The sequence below is a fragment of the Nelumbo lutea genome, chromosome 6 (assembly GCF_056320005.1).
Source record: "Nelumbo lutea isolate HS-2025 chromosome 6, American lotus-T2T, whole genome shotgun sequence".
NCBI lineage: Eukaryota > Viridiplantae > Streptophyta > Magnoliopsida > Proteales > Nelumbonaceae > Nelumbo > Nelumbo lutea.
In genome coordinates, this window is record NC_142689.1 from 17,378,659 (window position 1) to 17,395,049 (window position 16,391).

General features: G+C 36.8%; 1 protein-coding gene across 8 annotated transcripts; it reads left to right on the top strand.

The window, feature by feature from the left end:
- The first annotated feature begins 8,621 nt into the window (after positions 1-8,621).
- On the top strand, positions 8,622-15,763 carry LOC148847647 (nuclear transcription factor Y subunit A-10-like). Of its 8 annotated transcripts, none has more exons than XM_088952098.1 (6): positions 8,622-9,037; positions 9,620-9,959; positions 11,580-11,698; positions 11,865-11,933; positions 14,435-14,581; positions 14,954-15,763. In XM_088952098.1, the coding sequence occupies exons 2-6, from the start codon at positions 9,695-9,697 to the stop codon at positions 15,332-15,334; spliced, it is 981 nt and encodes a 326-aa protein (XP_088808224.1). In that variant the 5' UTR covers positions 8,622-9,037; positions 9,620-9,694; the 3' UTR covers positions 15,335-15,763. The 8 variants fall into 8 exon arrangements, with proteins under 8 accessions (XP_088808224.1, XP_088808227.1, XP_088808225.1 ...); XM_088952101.1 differs by having other exon boundaries at positions 14,444-14,581; XM_088952099.1 differs by having other exon boundaries at positions 8,940-9,132.
- The last annotated feature ends 628 nt before the right edge of the window (positions 15,764-16,391 follow it).

The following is a 16,391-nucleotide window of genomic DNA, read 5'->3' on the forward strand; positions in this document are numbered from 1 at the left end:
GCTGCATGGTGGCAAGCTGCTTGTGGCGAGCTACCTGTAAGTGCCAGGTGTCATAGTATCATTGGAGGGTCAAATCCGCCCTCATCATTTGCCCCCACTTCTGGGCTGAAAGTAACTCGGCAAAGGTAATAGATTTCTCCTTTTGGCCTGTAACTCGACGAGCTCGTAAGCGCTAATTCAGTTTCTTAGGCTCTGGGAGCTGCTTGGAAGCGAGTTGCCCGTAAGGTGTCGAGGTCTCTACCAGTTCGGTACTTTAGCCCTTAGGCTCTGGGAGCGACTTGTAGTCCACTCTCCTTGACTTTTCCCATGCCGATGAGGCGACTAGGTCTTGTGCAGTATTGTAGCCCTTAGGCTTTGGGAGCGACTCGTAGTCCACTCCTGGACTTTGCCCATACCGAAGAGGGGACTAGGTCTTATGTAGTATTGTAGCCCTTAGGCTTTGGGAGCGACTTGTAGTCCACTCCTGGACTTTGCCCATGCTGAAGAGGTGACTGGGTCTTATGTGTAGTATTGTAGCCCTTAGGTTTTGGAAGCGACTCGTAGTCCACTCCTGGACTTTGCCCATGCCAAAGAGGCGACTGGGTCTTATGTAGTGTTGAGGTCTCTGCCTGTGAGGTGCTAGGCTGACCAAGTGCCGAGCTGCCTATGAGGTGCTGGGCTGACCAGGTGCCGAGCTGCCTATGAGGTGTAGGGATGACCAGGTGCCGAGCTACCTGTGAGGTGTTGGGCTGACCAGGTGTCGAACTGCCTGTGAGGTGCCGAGCTGACCAAGTGCAGGGCTGCTTGTGAGGCGCCAGGCTGACCAGGTGCCGAGCTGGATTGATGAGCTTCGTTGCTCTTTAGAGACCTGCAAGGAACTAAATGTTAGAGGACCCGGGGTGGCTAATCCGGTGAGGTCACTCCGATGGCTAAGTTAGTACTCTCATAGTAGACTGCGAGCTAAAAATCACAGTTTAAGAGCTAGAACTTGCTTACTTGCTTCTGGGGTTGATGCCTTTATACAAGCATCGTTCGGCGTGGGCTTCACGCACCATATCCAAGATTTCTGCGAGATTGTCTAAGTGGTTCAAGATTCTTGGAGGTAACCGCCATGCCTGTTGACCACCTTCCAGATCGCTTGACACGTGGGCCAACTTCCAAGGATCGTGGGAGTGTTTGGATATGCATGTCAAATTCGCCAACGAGAACGTCTTGCAAGTCGCTAGGTCGCCAGGTCGGGCCTATGCCAAGTTGCCAGGTCACGCTTGGGCCAGGCCGCCAGGCCTCCGGGTGGGCGCCTTAGAGCTATGACTGCGCTGCATCAGCCTCGTGATGCCGATCACCCACTCCTACAAAAAGCTACAAGAACTCAACCTTCGGGGGCAGTACCACTAACTTTAGGTCCCCAGCTCGCACGGGAGCCTTATAAGGCTCGATCAGCAAGGGCACCCATGTAGTCTATTGGCTGCCAACTCCTGTGGAAGTCATGAAGAGCTCGTCTTTGTAGAGGGGACCTCACGAAGAGGACTGGTGATGTTTTATCTGAATTGAAAGTAAAGTTGGTAGAGCTGCTTAGTCTGTTAGCTCCCTGCACAGTCTTTGAGTTCATAAAAAAAAGGAAACTATAAAGCGAGAGCTTCAGTTTCTAAGAAGTGAGGACTTAGATTTCTGGGAGAAGAGGACTTAGCTTTTTGTAGGATGAGAATTTAGCTTTGGTAGGATGAGAACTTAGCTTTTTGTAGCGTGTTCCCATAGACGACGCCAATTGATGAATCAATTTTTGGCCATGTATCAGTTTTTTTGGCTAAGTACCTCGTCACCTCGTCTGCTCCCAAGTGGTCGGTGACTCAGAGGCTAAAGTTGAGCTCCCTAGTGTAGCGCAACCCAGATGCTCCCTGTAGGAACTGATCTGGCTACCAGCGATGACGGGAACTGAACTGGCTACTCCCGAGCTGAAGATGATCTACTCATCTTTGTAGGCGGCGGGAGCTGAGGGACATGCGAGAACACCTCATTTTCTCGCCTCTTTTCCTTCTACCTTTGCCCCTAGGGGGTTAGGTCTTTATATACTGGAGTCCTCGTGGGTTTGATGAAGCAGTTCCTAGATTCCCGCTGTGATGGGACCTGCTTTCGTGTTAGGTGGGCATAAAGCCACCAACCGGTAATGTTGCCCATTTTTGCCTAAATCGGGGAGTGGGTGAGCTAATACAACCGTTACAAGTCACAATCCCATAAAACACGGGATATGGTGGTGAGTTTCTCGGGGTTGTCACATGATGGAGAACTGCTTGGTGGCGAGCTGCCTAGTGGTGAGCTGCCTGTGCAATGCCGAATTGTCTAAGTTGCTTGGCTACATGATGGTGAGCTGCCTGTGGTGGTTACCTGTAAGTGCTGCATGGTGGCAAACTGCTTGTGACGAGCTGCATGTAGTGAGTTGCCTATAAGTGTCAGGCTGTCTGTAAGTGCCGGGCGTCATAATGTCATTAGAGGGCCAAATCTGCCCTCATGAGAAACCCTAGTAAAAAGACAAATAAAAGTAACATTGGTTTTTGGTTATAATAGAAGTCAAAATATAGTGGTTGTTCTTGATTTTAAGGAAATGTTTGGTATTATGGATAAGATAAAGTGTGGTGGGCTTGAAACCACACCACACTTCTGTCATGCATTCTATTTAATGGTATGGATTGGTTTGGATGCATTGTCAATAAAGTTTTCAACAAAATACTATGTGGCATGGACTAATCCACACTAAACCTATTGATTCTACATGTTTCACGTACAACTTATGAGATAATTTACATAATTAATCATGAACAAAAAATCATAATTTAAGTAAAAAATAAATTAGAATAATAATAAAAATATAAAATAATAATGGATAAAATAAAACAAATATATATATAATTACTAATAAATATATTTGTCATTTATGTCAATTGTTAAAGAATAAAATGTCTATAAAACCATTTTGATTAACAGAAAATGGTTCAATGTTTAGAAAAGTTATTATAATATTATCTTGAAAATATTGTGGAGGATAAATTAGGGTGTGGCTCATTCCTGTCCATGCTATTTTGTGGACGAGGACAATCCACACAAAATAGAACATCGCATTCTATCGTGGACAAGACTAAAACGGTCATGTCCACAATATATTCATTGTACCGAACACCCTTTTAGTCATTTATTGTAAAACTTTATAAGAATGATTGAATGCACTGTGGTACAAGGTTCAAAATACTATTATGTATCGGTCTGTATTGGCCAATATGTATTGTAAAACTTTATAAGAATGATTGAATGCACAGTCTTTTAATCTACGCTTTAGTATGATTTAAACTAAGTTATACCTGAGGTTCAAAATTTCGGACATGAAATGCCTCATTTTAGGCATATTGTATTGTATTGTATTGTATCGTTAGGTTTCCAATACCTTAAATAAGCGATGTTTCGGATCTTAAATGGTTTCAAAAGGTAGACATGCCTAAAGCCAACCCTCTGAAGCAATTCTAAAAAAAATAAAAAAACTACAAAACGTTATTAAACATCAAAACACCCGATATGCCTATTCGTGGATATTGAATGTATCAATACTTTAAACCTTGGTTATACGAAAACATGATATTGTGGCATGCATCAAAATCAAATGATCCACAACATTTCCATCAAACACCCCTATAGCAACTTTGTGATTAATGATTAGGATGGAATGGGCCTAAATTATTCCCCCCCCCCCATCCATTAAAAACAACATTCATTCACCGCAAGAAAATTTCTAAACCTTAGGTTAAAAGGCATAAATATCCACCAACCACCATTGAGGCATTTATAATGAAAAGAAGGCGAGTAATACTAAACATGGGCAACAAGGGGATCATTAGTCATAAACACTGGTAGGTAAGATTGCAAATGGTATCTTTTCGTCTGAATTCAAATTGAGACTCAATTGGTCCAGACAAGTTTAAATCTAATCCAAAATGTGAATGAAATCATTCTGGCCAACAAGGGGCAGGGTAGGGTAGGGTGGGGCTCAGGGATCCTTGTTCTCCGTGAAGACAGGGATGGGGCTGGGATTTCCAGTTCCCCATTGCCATTCCTACCCATAAATAAAGGACCTTCTTTCAACTCATATTCCTAATTCTTATTATGTTACTCTCTCTCTATAGTCTATATGGCAAACCTTTTATACATGACTTAAACTTCTCATAAAGATGAAATAGGATTCATGTAGCCTAACTCATGATTGGGACAAAGCTTAGATGATGATGACGACGATAAACCTTTTCCTACTTTGGATAGTCTATGTGGTACAAGTACATTCGTCCTTTGGATATCCATTTCATGAATTATCTGAATGCCATTACATTTATTCATGAATCCAAAAATGGCCTCCTATTACAAATTTAGTTGTAGTCAAGAAAAAGAGGGAAAAATTAGATTTTTTTTTTCATTTTTAATCATGTTAATGGATAATATATTGGGAAAACCCACACTCACTGGTACTTTTAATAAATACAATTTGATTGGTTATCACTTATATGATACTAATTGATTGGTTATAAGTTTTCCTTTTGATATCATAATTGTTTATTGATATCATATAAAATATTATAAAATATTGAATTTATTAATCGTAAACTTTATAATTTAATTAGATTCGGATCTTAATCGGATCAAAAAGAGGTTAAAGGGTTAAATCCATTGATAACCCTAATCACACATACACTACTCCGAATGAATGTGATTCATGAAATATATCAAACCCGTTTGTATTTAGTTGTCATTTTGTCAACCCAAAATCACTAAGTAGGGATGTTATACGGGATCAAATCTTGGGGCAATCTACTCCACAATCAAAAATCAACTATTTGGACCGCTTTTGCATTTTGACCAATTTCCATTATTAATAACAATAATTTCATTTGTCACACTTTTTTTTATATGATAAATATATGGTATTAGAGGATGCTGTTTTTCTATATTTTATCTATTTATTTTTTATATTTTTATTAGAGCCGTTTACTAAGACACCCCTATAGATTCACATAAATACTAGGACCTACCCTATAGTTTGCATATTAAGACACCCCTCTACTTTGCAACTGCTCCACTTAATGCACTTCCAGTTAGAATTTTGTAACAGTTTTTATATTCATTTGGTTATGGTTTTTTATTCTAGAAATATCCATAGAAAGTCTAATATTACGCTTTTAGAAATAAAACCCTTCTCCCACATTGTTTTATTCCAAAAAGAAACAAAAGGTAATATAAAAACAGAAAAAAAAGCAAAGCAGAATATATAGCAAAAATAAAAATAAAAATAAAATAGACAATAATAGAGAAATAGTTTCATTGTTTATTTTATTTTATTTTTATTTTCTGTTGTCTTCCTTTAATTTCTATTTTAGTTTATTATTTTCTTTTATTTTTCTTATTAATGTCTACTTTATTTATAATTATTTTTTATTTAAATTTAAAATTCGGTTATTTCTTTTGTTTTTTAAGTATTTTGGTCGAACAAGCATTAGGGTAAAAAATGTAATTTTACACTTTCATCTAAGAGAACCAGTGATAAGTGAAGTGGTTGCCAAGTAGAGAGGGTGAACCGTTGACCTGCCACTTAGATAGAAATTTGATCCATTTCTAGGTTCATTTTTAAAACATTTGTTAAAAATGCTTTGTATCTAGTAATGATAATTAATGTCATATTTGATCAAGAGAAGATTGAATATGTTTTTAATGAGGTAGTGGGACATAACAGTTCAGAAGTTAGCACTATTTTAATGGGCACTAAAAGTTTTCATTTTGCAATTAATGTGGATGAGATAATTAATAATAACATTATTGTCATGTTTTTTTTATTAATTTTGGATAAATTATAGACAGCTACCATCAAGTAATTAGGGGTAACCACTAGTCATGATTAGACCTCTTCATGGGCCGGGCCGGGCTGGGCCGGGCTCGGGTTGGACTTTCACTCTATATTAACAAATTTTTCTAAGGCCCGAGCCCGACCCTCATAAAAAGTCCAATGCCCGGGCCTGGGCCCGAACCCGAATTTAGCCCATGCTGTTACTATTGCTGAAGCGGTTGAATAGAGATAGAGAGAAAGAGAGAGAGAAATTATAAAGAAAAAAATAAAAAATGTATATATTAAATTATAAATATATATATATATATTTTAATAAATATTTTATTATTTATATATTTTATATATATATAAAATACATATTATGTATTTTATAAAATATATAATATTGAGTCGGGCTGGGCCGGGCTTTTTTGACAAATCCCGAGCCCGGCCTGAAACACAATCGGGCTTACTGTGTTAGGCCCGAGGTCAGGCCCGTGGGTCTAATTACATGACCAAGCCCGACCGGGGTGTGGGCCGGGCCGGGCCATCAGGCTACCCGGCCCATGAACAGGTCTAATCATGACACTTAGCTCTTTGAACTTTTGGATTCTAACACTTTGCCCTTGCCATTACATTTTATTAGTTAATTTCATGGAATATTTCTTTAGAGATTTCTAAAACTCTGGACTATCCTTGTGTTATTTTATGATAGCATTTTGCCCTTTTTGACTTAGTTTTTTTTTCCCATAAAATCCTAGCTTTCACTTATTTCTCTCAACTTTCTTTCAACACAGTTCATCTTGAGAACACCTTGAAACTAATTAATTTATCAATAATGCCTGATTTGGAATGATTATTTTCATCATTTTGATATTTGTTGTTGGTTCATAGAATTTCCAATGAATGAACAATTTAGTAATTTTACTTTCATCAATAACTTTGCTGGTCAGGGGGTAAAGTGATGGAACATAGAAATTTGGATGTCTTTGTCACAAAACAAAATTCATGAAGCAAGTATTACTCCCTATAAATACAGGGTGGCTATCTGTAATTTATCCTTTATATATATTTTTTTTAAATATCAGCATCTAAAAAGGCTTTGAAGAGGCCTTGAGGCAAGATGATGAAGAAAGAGAAGCTGTCAACGTTGACTGAATGAAGTTAAAAGTATTGATACTCTCAAAACACAATTTTCCATGGAAAAATTCTTCTGATTGAAACATTTTTTTTTTATTATTATTTTGGTTTAATAACTTGGACATGCATCATGTCACATAAAAAATGAAACCATAAAAACCCCTAAAAACAATTGAAATAACCCATATTGGTCGATACACACTGCTATATTTTGATATTTTGAACAGTTTACTTAGTCCTTTTATAAATATAATATAGTTGTATTGTATGTGTGTATGAATTCAGTTTTTTTTTTTTTTTTTGAAAAATTTGCTGCATTATAGTTGTACTGATGTCTTTTAATTTCTTTGAATGTTTAAAAGAAATTCTTTGAATGTTATTTCCAATGATTTTCTCGGAAGAGAAGCCATATTGGAATGGGGTTATTCAATATATCGTTTCTTTCCTGTTTTATGTTTCTCTAACACTGCACAGGACCCATGGATGGATGTAGACCCCAAAAGTTATCAACATCCTAGAAAATGTCAATCCAATTAGACCATTGGCTTTAAAAGATGAGCATAATCTTATCATAATATCAATTTTTTTTTCTGTTATGGAAGTTATTTTTGTTTTTCAAAACAAAACCATTCATATTGAAGAATATCCCCTCAGACCTTAGTCCTCTGTTTCGTACATTAATTAAGGGAATTCTTGCCAATATGCAGGATTTTGTTTTTCAAAACAGAAACAATCATGTCAAAAAAATGATTTTACTGATGTGGCAGTGTTTTTTCTTTGGTTTCAAAAAACAAAACCTTATACATTAATGAACACCCTATGGAATTCTTTTGTTAAGCTTTAAAACAAACCATTTGAGTATATTTAAATTTTAGATGGTGTTTGGTTCGGTTGCTATTTATCTGAAAAACGGCATCAACTTAGTTTTACATAGGCATTTTTTCAATAAAGTTTTGGAATGCTGTTTAATTAAATCATTTATCAAATAAACGTTTGTCTTGATTTATGTGAAAGCCTTCTGTTAGAAGGAGCTTATTTTTAATGTTCCCCCAACACTAAGGCATGTATTCACTATATGCCTAATGGCATTTAATGGCACTAACTGTCAAAAAATACATTTCAACCAATTTTCTAGTTTATTCAAGACGAATGCCATACAAAACGTTTGACATTGGGACTTAACAGCTCCTTAAAAATTGAATGATTACAGTGAATTTTGTAATCCAATTTTTGGCAAAACTAATTGAAAAAGCTATAATGTCAAGGAGGAAGGGATGCATCTGATTATGCACTTGTGGGAAACCATGGGACCCAAAACCATTTGTGGGCTTTGATAGGTTGTATGAATCTGCAAATTTGGACCCCAACGAGATCAGTAGTTCAGTACAAGCTTATCAGTACTCACATCCCAAGTGAACCTTAACCCAACCAAACAAGAGGGGATGAGCTGAGATGAGCCGAGGCAAGCAAATTAAATCCCCATCTACTCAATTAGCTGGCAGTGAACCAACCTAGGGAGGGCATAGCCATGGTTCAATGGAATCATAGACCTTCAGTCATCCCTTTACAGTCATTTGCTTGTTTATTTCTATTCTTTTCTGGGTGACATTTACTGTGTATAGGATATAGACAGTTATGGGTTGTTTTGTTTGGCCATTTCCTACATCCCCATATTCTCCAACATTACAATTAGCAATTAATTAATTTCTGCAGAAAAATGAACAATACTAGTTTTAGAATCCAACTTGGATTAAACAAACGCCCTGGGAGTAAACAAATAATCAAAAGGAGGATCAGCCATTGTATTGGCAATAATTTATTATTACTGCACATAATATAAAGGCTTGCATGAAAGCTTAGGTTCATTGGCTGCTGCCGTGTAGTTCCATTACACTTTCTAGCATTTATCGCTTCTGTCCTCTCTCTCTCTTTTTCTTTTCTCTCTCTCTTGGGTCGTCTTCTCTCTTTCCCCTCGGCTTGATATTATACCGACAGGTCTCCTGTCAAATGGGGCTTCTCTCGTTATGGCTTATGCTTAGAATTCGGAGCTGCTTCGCCTTCTGAAATGTGGGTATTCTCTCTTTCTCTTATGGAGGTGCAGACGTAGAGGCAGTAGATGATCTTGTGTCTTATTAGAGTCTCTGGTTACCTACTTTACCGATGTACTTGTTTTGTCTTCTTCTTCTTCTTTTGAGTTTCTGGTTTGTGCTGGGTTATTTTTTCCATTTGGGCTTCCCTTCTTTTTATCTAATGGATTGAAGGTTTCTTTAGTAAAGTGGGTTCATGCAAATTTTGATCTCTCTCTCTCTCGTTCGCTCACTCGCTCGGTATTTCTATCTGTATGTTTGAAATGGGTTTTGTATGTTGAACCGTAAGGTTATATAAATATTCTAGAATTTTGCTTCTTTTTTGTGATACTTTCTACTGATTTATGGATATGTGAATTTATTCTTTGTTTAATTTCTCAACTGGCGTTCCTTAGTTTGAATGCTCTCACTGTTTTTTTTGGTCGTATCACACTCTGACTGATTTCAAATGATTTTTCTTATTGAAGATTATCCACAATTTGCTTCCTGAAATACCCTGTTTTTTTATGGGTTTTTATTTGGAATCATTTTGGTTAACTTACAAGAGAGCTTCTGGTTGCAGGTTATTAGGTTGAACCAGGAAAGTAATTTTACCCTGCAAAACAATAGTTCGGATTTTCTCTCGAGGAAATTCAGGATGCAAACTCTTTGCTTCAAAGAACATGGAGGAATTGCCCACAATTCTGCTTCTCAGTTGTCTCCAATTGCTTCAGTTCCCTGGTGGAGTTCCCTTGGATCACAACCGCCCTACGGCGAGTCATTTGGTCAATTGAAGTCTTTCTCTTTGGACAATCCTAGTGGTGGAAACCAACTTACAGCTGCTCCTCCACAAGCTCAGCTTGGTACAGACCATGGACAAGGAAAGGACAGCTATAGTACTGCTCATTTCACCATCTTTCCTGGTAATCTTCCCCTTAATGCTCCTTATGACATGAATGAAGCTTAGTAATATTTCTGTTTGGGTGGCATATTGATGTTGTCGATTACCTTAGATAATTGGGTTCAGTAAGCAAATCCAACAATGGCATAAAATTGTATAATTATCTTCTATTATCGATGTTTATTTTCCTTCTCTGTTCTAGCATGTTTGACCAGTCTTCATAATGAATTTCTATTGTGTTTTCTTCCTCTAGTATTAACGGGAAATATAAGGAAATGGTGGACTCGTGTTAGTCATTGTTTTCAAATGTTCGAGGTAAGGTTTCTTCTAGGATTTGTCAACAATAACTCATCATATAGACAGACCTGTGGGACTCAAAGTGTAAAGCTGCATGCAGTAAGAAAACTCCCAACTGCACATCGGGTCTATGGGATGGATGGGCCTTACAATATCTTGTGGCCTTTATCTTGATAATATTATGGTTTCTTCTAGTCTCTCGCATCATTTTCTTGTTTTAGTTTGCTATTTGGAAAATGGTACTAGTTTGCTAGTACTCGTGATCAGAACCTTTGGTTCAAGCCAGTTCTCAAAAACATAAAATAATTTCTGATATATCTTTTCTAGAAGGTGGGGTATACCAGATGTTGCTATGATCTACAATGTTGGAGAAGACGGAGCACCATTTCAATTGTAGTGAATTTTGTATGGTCCAGTTCAAAAGTTGTTTGAGCACCCTTTAAACTTGACTCCATTGATTTTCTTGTTTGGTTTCTTGTGGTATGTGTTCTTGTTGTCTGTTATGTTGCTTCCTTTTACTTTATTTTATGAATATCCCTCTTTTCCAAAAAGAAAAGTGACTTACTGGCAGAAATACCTGAACTGCTTTGCACATGAAATATTAGTTATTAAGTTGTGTTTCCCTATTGTTTAGGAGTCCATAAAAAGATAGAAAGGAGGAAACACTAATATCCTATAAGATGCAATGCACTTATTGTATAGTCTTTTTACTTATTCCATGAGTGGCGAATTCAGTAGCTTCAATATTCCCACAACAGAAGGTGTTGAATTCAGTATGACATCTACAAATTGGTACTCTGATAGTGATTTGAAAATTCTGTTTATTATATTCTTTGTTGGGTGCCACTAATTTTTCTTGGTTTTCTCTTAAGAATAGTGGAATAGCAAAAGCATTCTGCCTAGTGGTTGGAACATTTCTTCTTAGGTTTTACCTGTCCTAATATTTGAGCAGAAGACCAGGATATTTTTACTGTTTCTAGATGTACACATTGTTTGATTAATTTAATCTTATCCAATTTTCTCATAATGCATCACAACCAAAGGAAGAAGAAAACACATGCTTTCATTAATGTCCAGGGGTCCTATATACCATATATACAAGGAAACCTACTTCCCACATGCAATACTTTTTTCTCATGACATTTTTTGGTGCATTTCCTGTCTCCATTTGGTAGGACCTTCTCCTACATAATACTTCTTTTTTCTGCTTTTATTTTTCTTTTCTAGGAACTATGGTCTTCTGTGTACACAATTTTCTGTATATGTTCAACTAAAAAAAGAAATTTCTATATATGAGGTCTCCGATTTGAATGTTAACTGATCAGTTGAAAAGCTTATCATTCAGGTGATAGCAGGGATTCCGGGAAGGGGAGCAAGCCTCAGCAAATTCCATCAACCATTACTCGACAATCATTCCCACCTGATTATCAAGTGCGTGTTGAATTAGGACTTGGTCAACCAATGGTAAGGTTCCTTTTCCCTTTCCTTGGCCTTTGACCGACTTGATTTATTCTTGACAATCTTGATAGTACTTGACTGTTTTTTTATGTAACTTGTTGTTGTTTGGGTTTTTATGTACTGATATACTTGTGGATTTTTTTTTTGACATATCTGTATTGTCAATCTTCAGGCTTGTGCAAATTATCCTTATATGGATCAATGTTATGGAATCTTTACAACTTATGGATCTCAGACAGTGGTTAGTTTCCTCCTTTCTTCTAGTTCTTATCATTGTTTAGGAATTTATTTATGTCTACTACTTGTATGGTTCATTTGGAAAGAAGTGATTGTTGAGAAAAAGGAAAATCAGTTAATACCTTAAATATAGGACTTGATAAGAGGGAATGGAATGGGTTTAGTATAAGTAGTAGTTCAAATTATGTTTTTTGCCCTTATAATTAGGGATGCAAACGGATCAGATCGGATTCAAATCAGGGTATATCCAAATCCGATAAGGCACTGTTCATGCCAGAAACAGATCCGATCTGATCAGATCTGATATGTCTCGATTTGAATTCGAATCCTATCGGTAAGTCAGATCTTCGGATCTGATCTGATCCGACTTGTTTTCTTTAAAGTTAATAAAGTATTAAAAATAAAATAAAATATACCAATTTAAATAAATAAAAACAAAAAATACAAGTGTTTTTAATTATTTTCATCATATATATATGTGTGTTGTTTATAAAAAAATAAATAATATAAAAATTTTAAAAAATATAATATAAATAATATATTTATAAATAAATAAATGACATATATATGTATTATATTTATATTTATAAATATATAACATCTACCGGATTGGATAGGGGGTGATCCGAATCTGATCTGATCTGAAGATCCGAACAGGGGTGATCTGAATTCAACCAAATAGGATCAGATCTCAGATTGGATCGGGATCCAATCCATTTGCACCCCTACTTATAATAAAGAGGGACCAAATTCAACAATAGGGGTATTTTAGTCAAGAATATTCTAGAATCTAAACATCATTTGAACTTTTAATAGTAATATACATATGGATTAATTCATTCATTTCATTGCAGAATTGTGGTGTGCTCTATGTATGCTCAAAAGTGATAAAACAAAAATTCACTAACATTTTATGTAAATTAGTAATATGTGAAAATTAGCTGAAGCAGTGTATTAATATGACATTTCCCCAGTTTTTTCCTAGTAATTTCAAAAGAATATTTGGCAACTCTAGAATAAGAATTTCTTAAAATATTTTGCACATCTTTTTACAAGCTTTCTCTTGTAAATTGTTCACTTTGTCAGTTTTACAACTTGGAAATCTTCGAATTTAGATTTCTCCATTTAAAGCCATACTAAAAAGATAATTAAAAGATGGGAAATGATAGATTCTATATGATGAGACTATTCTGTTAAGTATATAGTACAATTGTGAACTTATGACAGTCTTCTTGGTTGACATTTTCTAAAGCTATACTAAAAAATATTGTTTATCCATGTAGCACTGGTTCGGCTTCCACAGTTCCACCAGTAAATTACTCTGTTTTGTCTTGCATTTTGAATTTTTAATTTCCAGCTGTAGTAAACATAATATAATTAAAAAAAGAAACAAAATATGGTAGATTGATGTAGGACAGAATTAAAGGCTCCTATTTTATGGACCCAAAATTATGATACATGGATACCAAGCTGACACATGCTTAGCACTCTCATGTTGACACAATACTAAGACTGACAAAGCATTACTGCATACATAGAAAGAATATGGGCTTATTATTCTCAAACTATGATGCAAGGTCAGCCAACTCCTTAGCAGATGGAGGGGCTAAATGGTTAACGGGAATCAAATGTTCTTTGGTATTGTATCAAATAGAGGGACTGCGTAAACTATGCAGGGTTAGCTGAGATTAACGAACCTAAAGGGGTGGAAGGCACTTTACCATTTTAATTACCTCAATTCCAATTAATAAAATTGTTTTCACTGTTACCCATCCCCCCCACAAAAAAAAAAAAAAAAAAGAAAAATCAAACTATTATGCCCAGATACGGATATGGACGTGGACATAGATTTGGGTACAGGTGTCTCATGCTATATTACTAGCTTTTGAAGCTAAATGTCACTTCTCAATACTTATATCTGGCCAATTTAATTAAATTTCTAAAATGTGCAGATATTTTTGTGGTATAATTTGTTAAAATTTACCATTTTACATATTATGAAAGTATTAATGCTAAAAAGTACATGTAGAAATATCCATGCAATATCCTATATTAAATCCAATTAGTACCAGATACAATACTGGTAAGCTAGGCACATAAATATATCCAGGTAAATAGTTTTCAAATGTTATTCTGTTAACTCGTAATGGCTTATGTATTCATTTTTTTTCTAGAAAAAATATATGCATGGTTCATGGAACTGTTAGGAGATCTCTTTATTTATGTATATGTGTATATATCTGAAGACTTGATGGTACACTTGTTTGGGCAGTCTTGTTGACTACTGAGTATTCCTTTCCCTTTGTCATGTGGTTCACTTTCTTTCTTTATAATAAGGTTTTGGTCCTAAATTCTCCTTTCAACCTTGTATTATGTTTTGGGAGATAAATGGCAACTTTGTAGTATGTTAGCAGATCAATAGTTGTAGCTTTTACTGATGAAAGTGATATCAACTAGAGTGTAAAGCCTAGGCATGGAAGCTGATTCAGGTTTTTCAATTTCAAGATGAATCAGGGACGGGTGATGTTGCCATTGAATATGACAGAAGATGGACCCATCTATGTGAATGCAAAGCAGTACCATGGAATCATTAGGCGTAGGCAGTCTCGTGCAAAGGCAGAGATGGAGAATAAGTTGATCAAAGTTCGGAAGGTACCGCACTCAACTGAACCAAGGAAAGCGCATCTTCATTTCTGAAAGTTGCAAGAAGAAAATCAACCATCTTTTGTGGTAGAATGCCACTTCCTTAAGAAAAGAACAATTCTACCCACCTTTGTCACAAACTGGTTTCTGACCCACATTATATCTTAGGTTGTTATGATTAGATCATCCTAACTATCTGAGTTATTTGACTCCTTTCTGGATTATTTACCAATATAGTTATCCTGAATGTTGAAGACAGTGATAGTGTAGTTGGTTTGGGTAATGCAGCCACCATGATCTTGGTGGACTGAGATATCTTAACTATGTACCATAAAATGACTCCTCCAGCCATATTAATCTTACTGATCTTGTGCTCCACAGCCATATCTGCATGAATCACGCCATCTTCATGCAATGCGTCGAGCAAGGGGATGTGGTGGTCGCTTCCTGAACACAAAGACTACAAATAGTCAAAAGGGTACGAATGACACAGGCAAAGCAAGCAATGGTCAGTCTTCTGGGTCTCCAACCTCTGAAGTTCTGCAATCTGAAAGTGCGAATGCAAACACATCAAGAGAGGCATCCGTTGGTGCAGGGTTGGAGGTGACTAGTTTGTACTCTAGAGGAAATTTCGATCGCTTTCACATTGATCGTCTCCATCCATCTGCTTTCCATTCAAATATTGTTGATAGTGGGCAGGGTATGGGAATACCCAGCAAGTGGGTTGCAGCAGCAGATGGCTGTTGTGACCTTAAAGTTTGAATGCAAGGATAAAAATGGGGTTGTTTGTGTTTTACCATCGGCTTGTTTGGGCTCTGATAAGATGTAGGCAGGAAGCTCAACAGCTGTGTATTCCACATGAACAATCCCATCCTTGCCTCAACTGAATGGAGGAGCTCTGTTGCATTGCTGTTTGTGGTTACTGCAACAGGTTCTGGTCGAGGGATGGTCCCTACCGCCATTTGGTTGTTATCAGAAGGCAATTCATTCTTGGCTTTCTCTGCATTGAGGCCCCTGTCAACTCAAGGCTGTCTGTGTCTCAGGGCTGTCAAGAGTGCTGGGGTCCTTTATGTATTGTAAAAAAAAAAAAAAAAAACAGAAGAAAACTGAACCAGTTAAGAGCCCCATTTGGTATGTTCAAGTTTATGAGTTTTAAAAGACAATAAAGTTTGGTTGTGCTTAATGCTGATATTTGTTTGGTGTTGTGACTTAATTACAATGGCTAGTGTTTGGACTTCTAGTTTTGACTCGGTAGCAAGATAATATAAAAGACTGCTGTGTTATGCAGTTGTCCATCTGCAAGCTTGCAGGTGCTTTGCTTTCTACTTTTTCTTTTTGTGGATTGGGAACGATTCACATCAGAAGAAAATGACAGATGGGAGCTTCAAAATCAGAAGAGAACGGAAAAACCCCATAAGGTCATAATCAATTCCAAACGCTACCATTTCCACAGCACGTTCTGTGAATTGGGCTCCGATCCATTCGACCCAGTGACTTGGTTCCAGAACTCAAAATCGAAAGAGGGAAAGAAACAGGAAAAGAGATCCTGTAGTTTGCTGGCTGGAATCGGTGGCAATCTGTTTCGATCAATCTCCAGTTCCTCACTTTCACAAGTCCGGATCTGGTGGGGTATGGCTGTGAGGTCGGTGTGAAGAGCATTCTGTGAGGTGGAGATCCCAATTCCACTTTCACCAGCTTATGCTACTGTTTGGAGCACTTTGACTTGAGGGGAAAAAAGGGTTTAATCTTTCCTTGGAACTTGGAAGGGCCATTTGATAACAAGTCTCACCAAGGTAAAATAGAAGATCCTTGGAGAGTT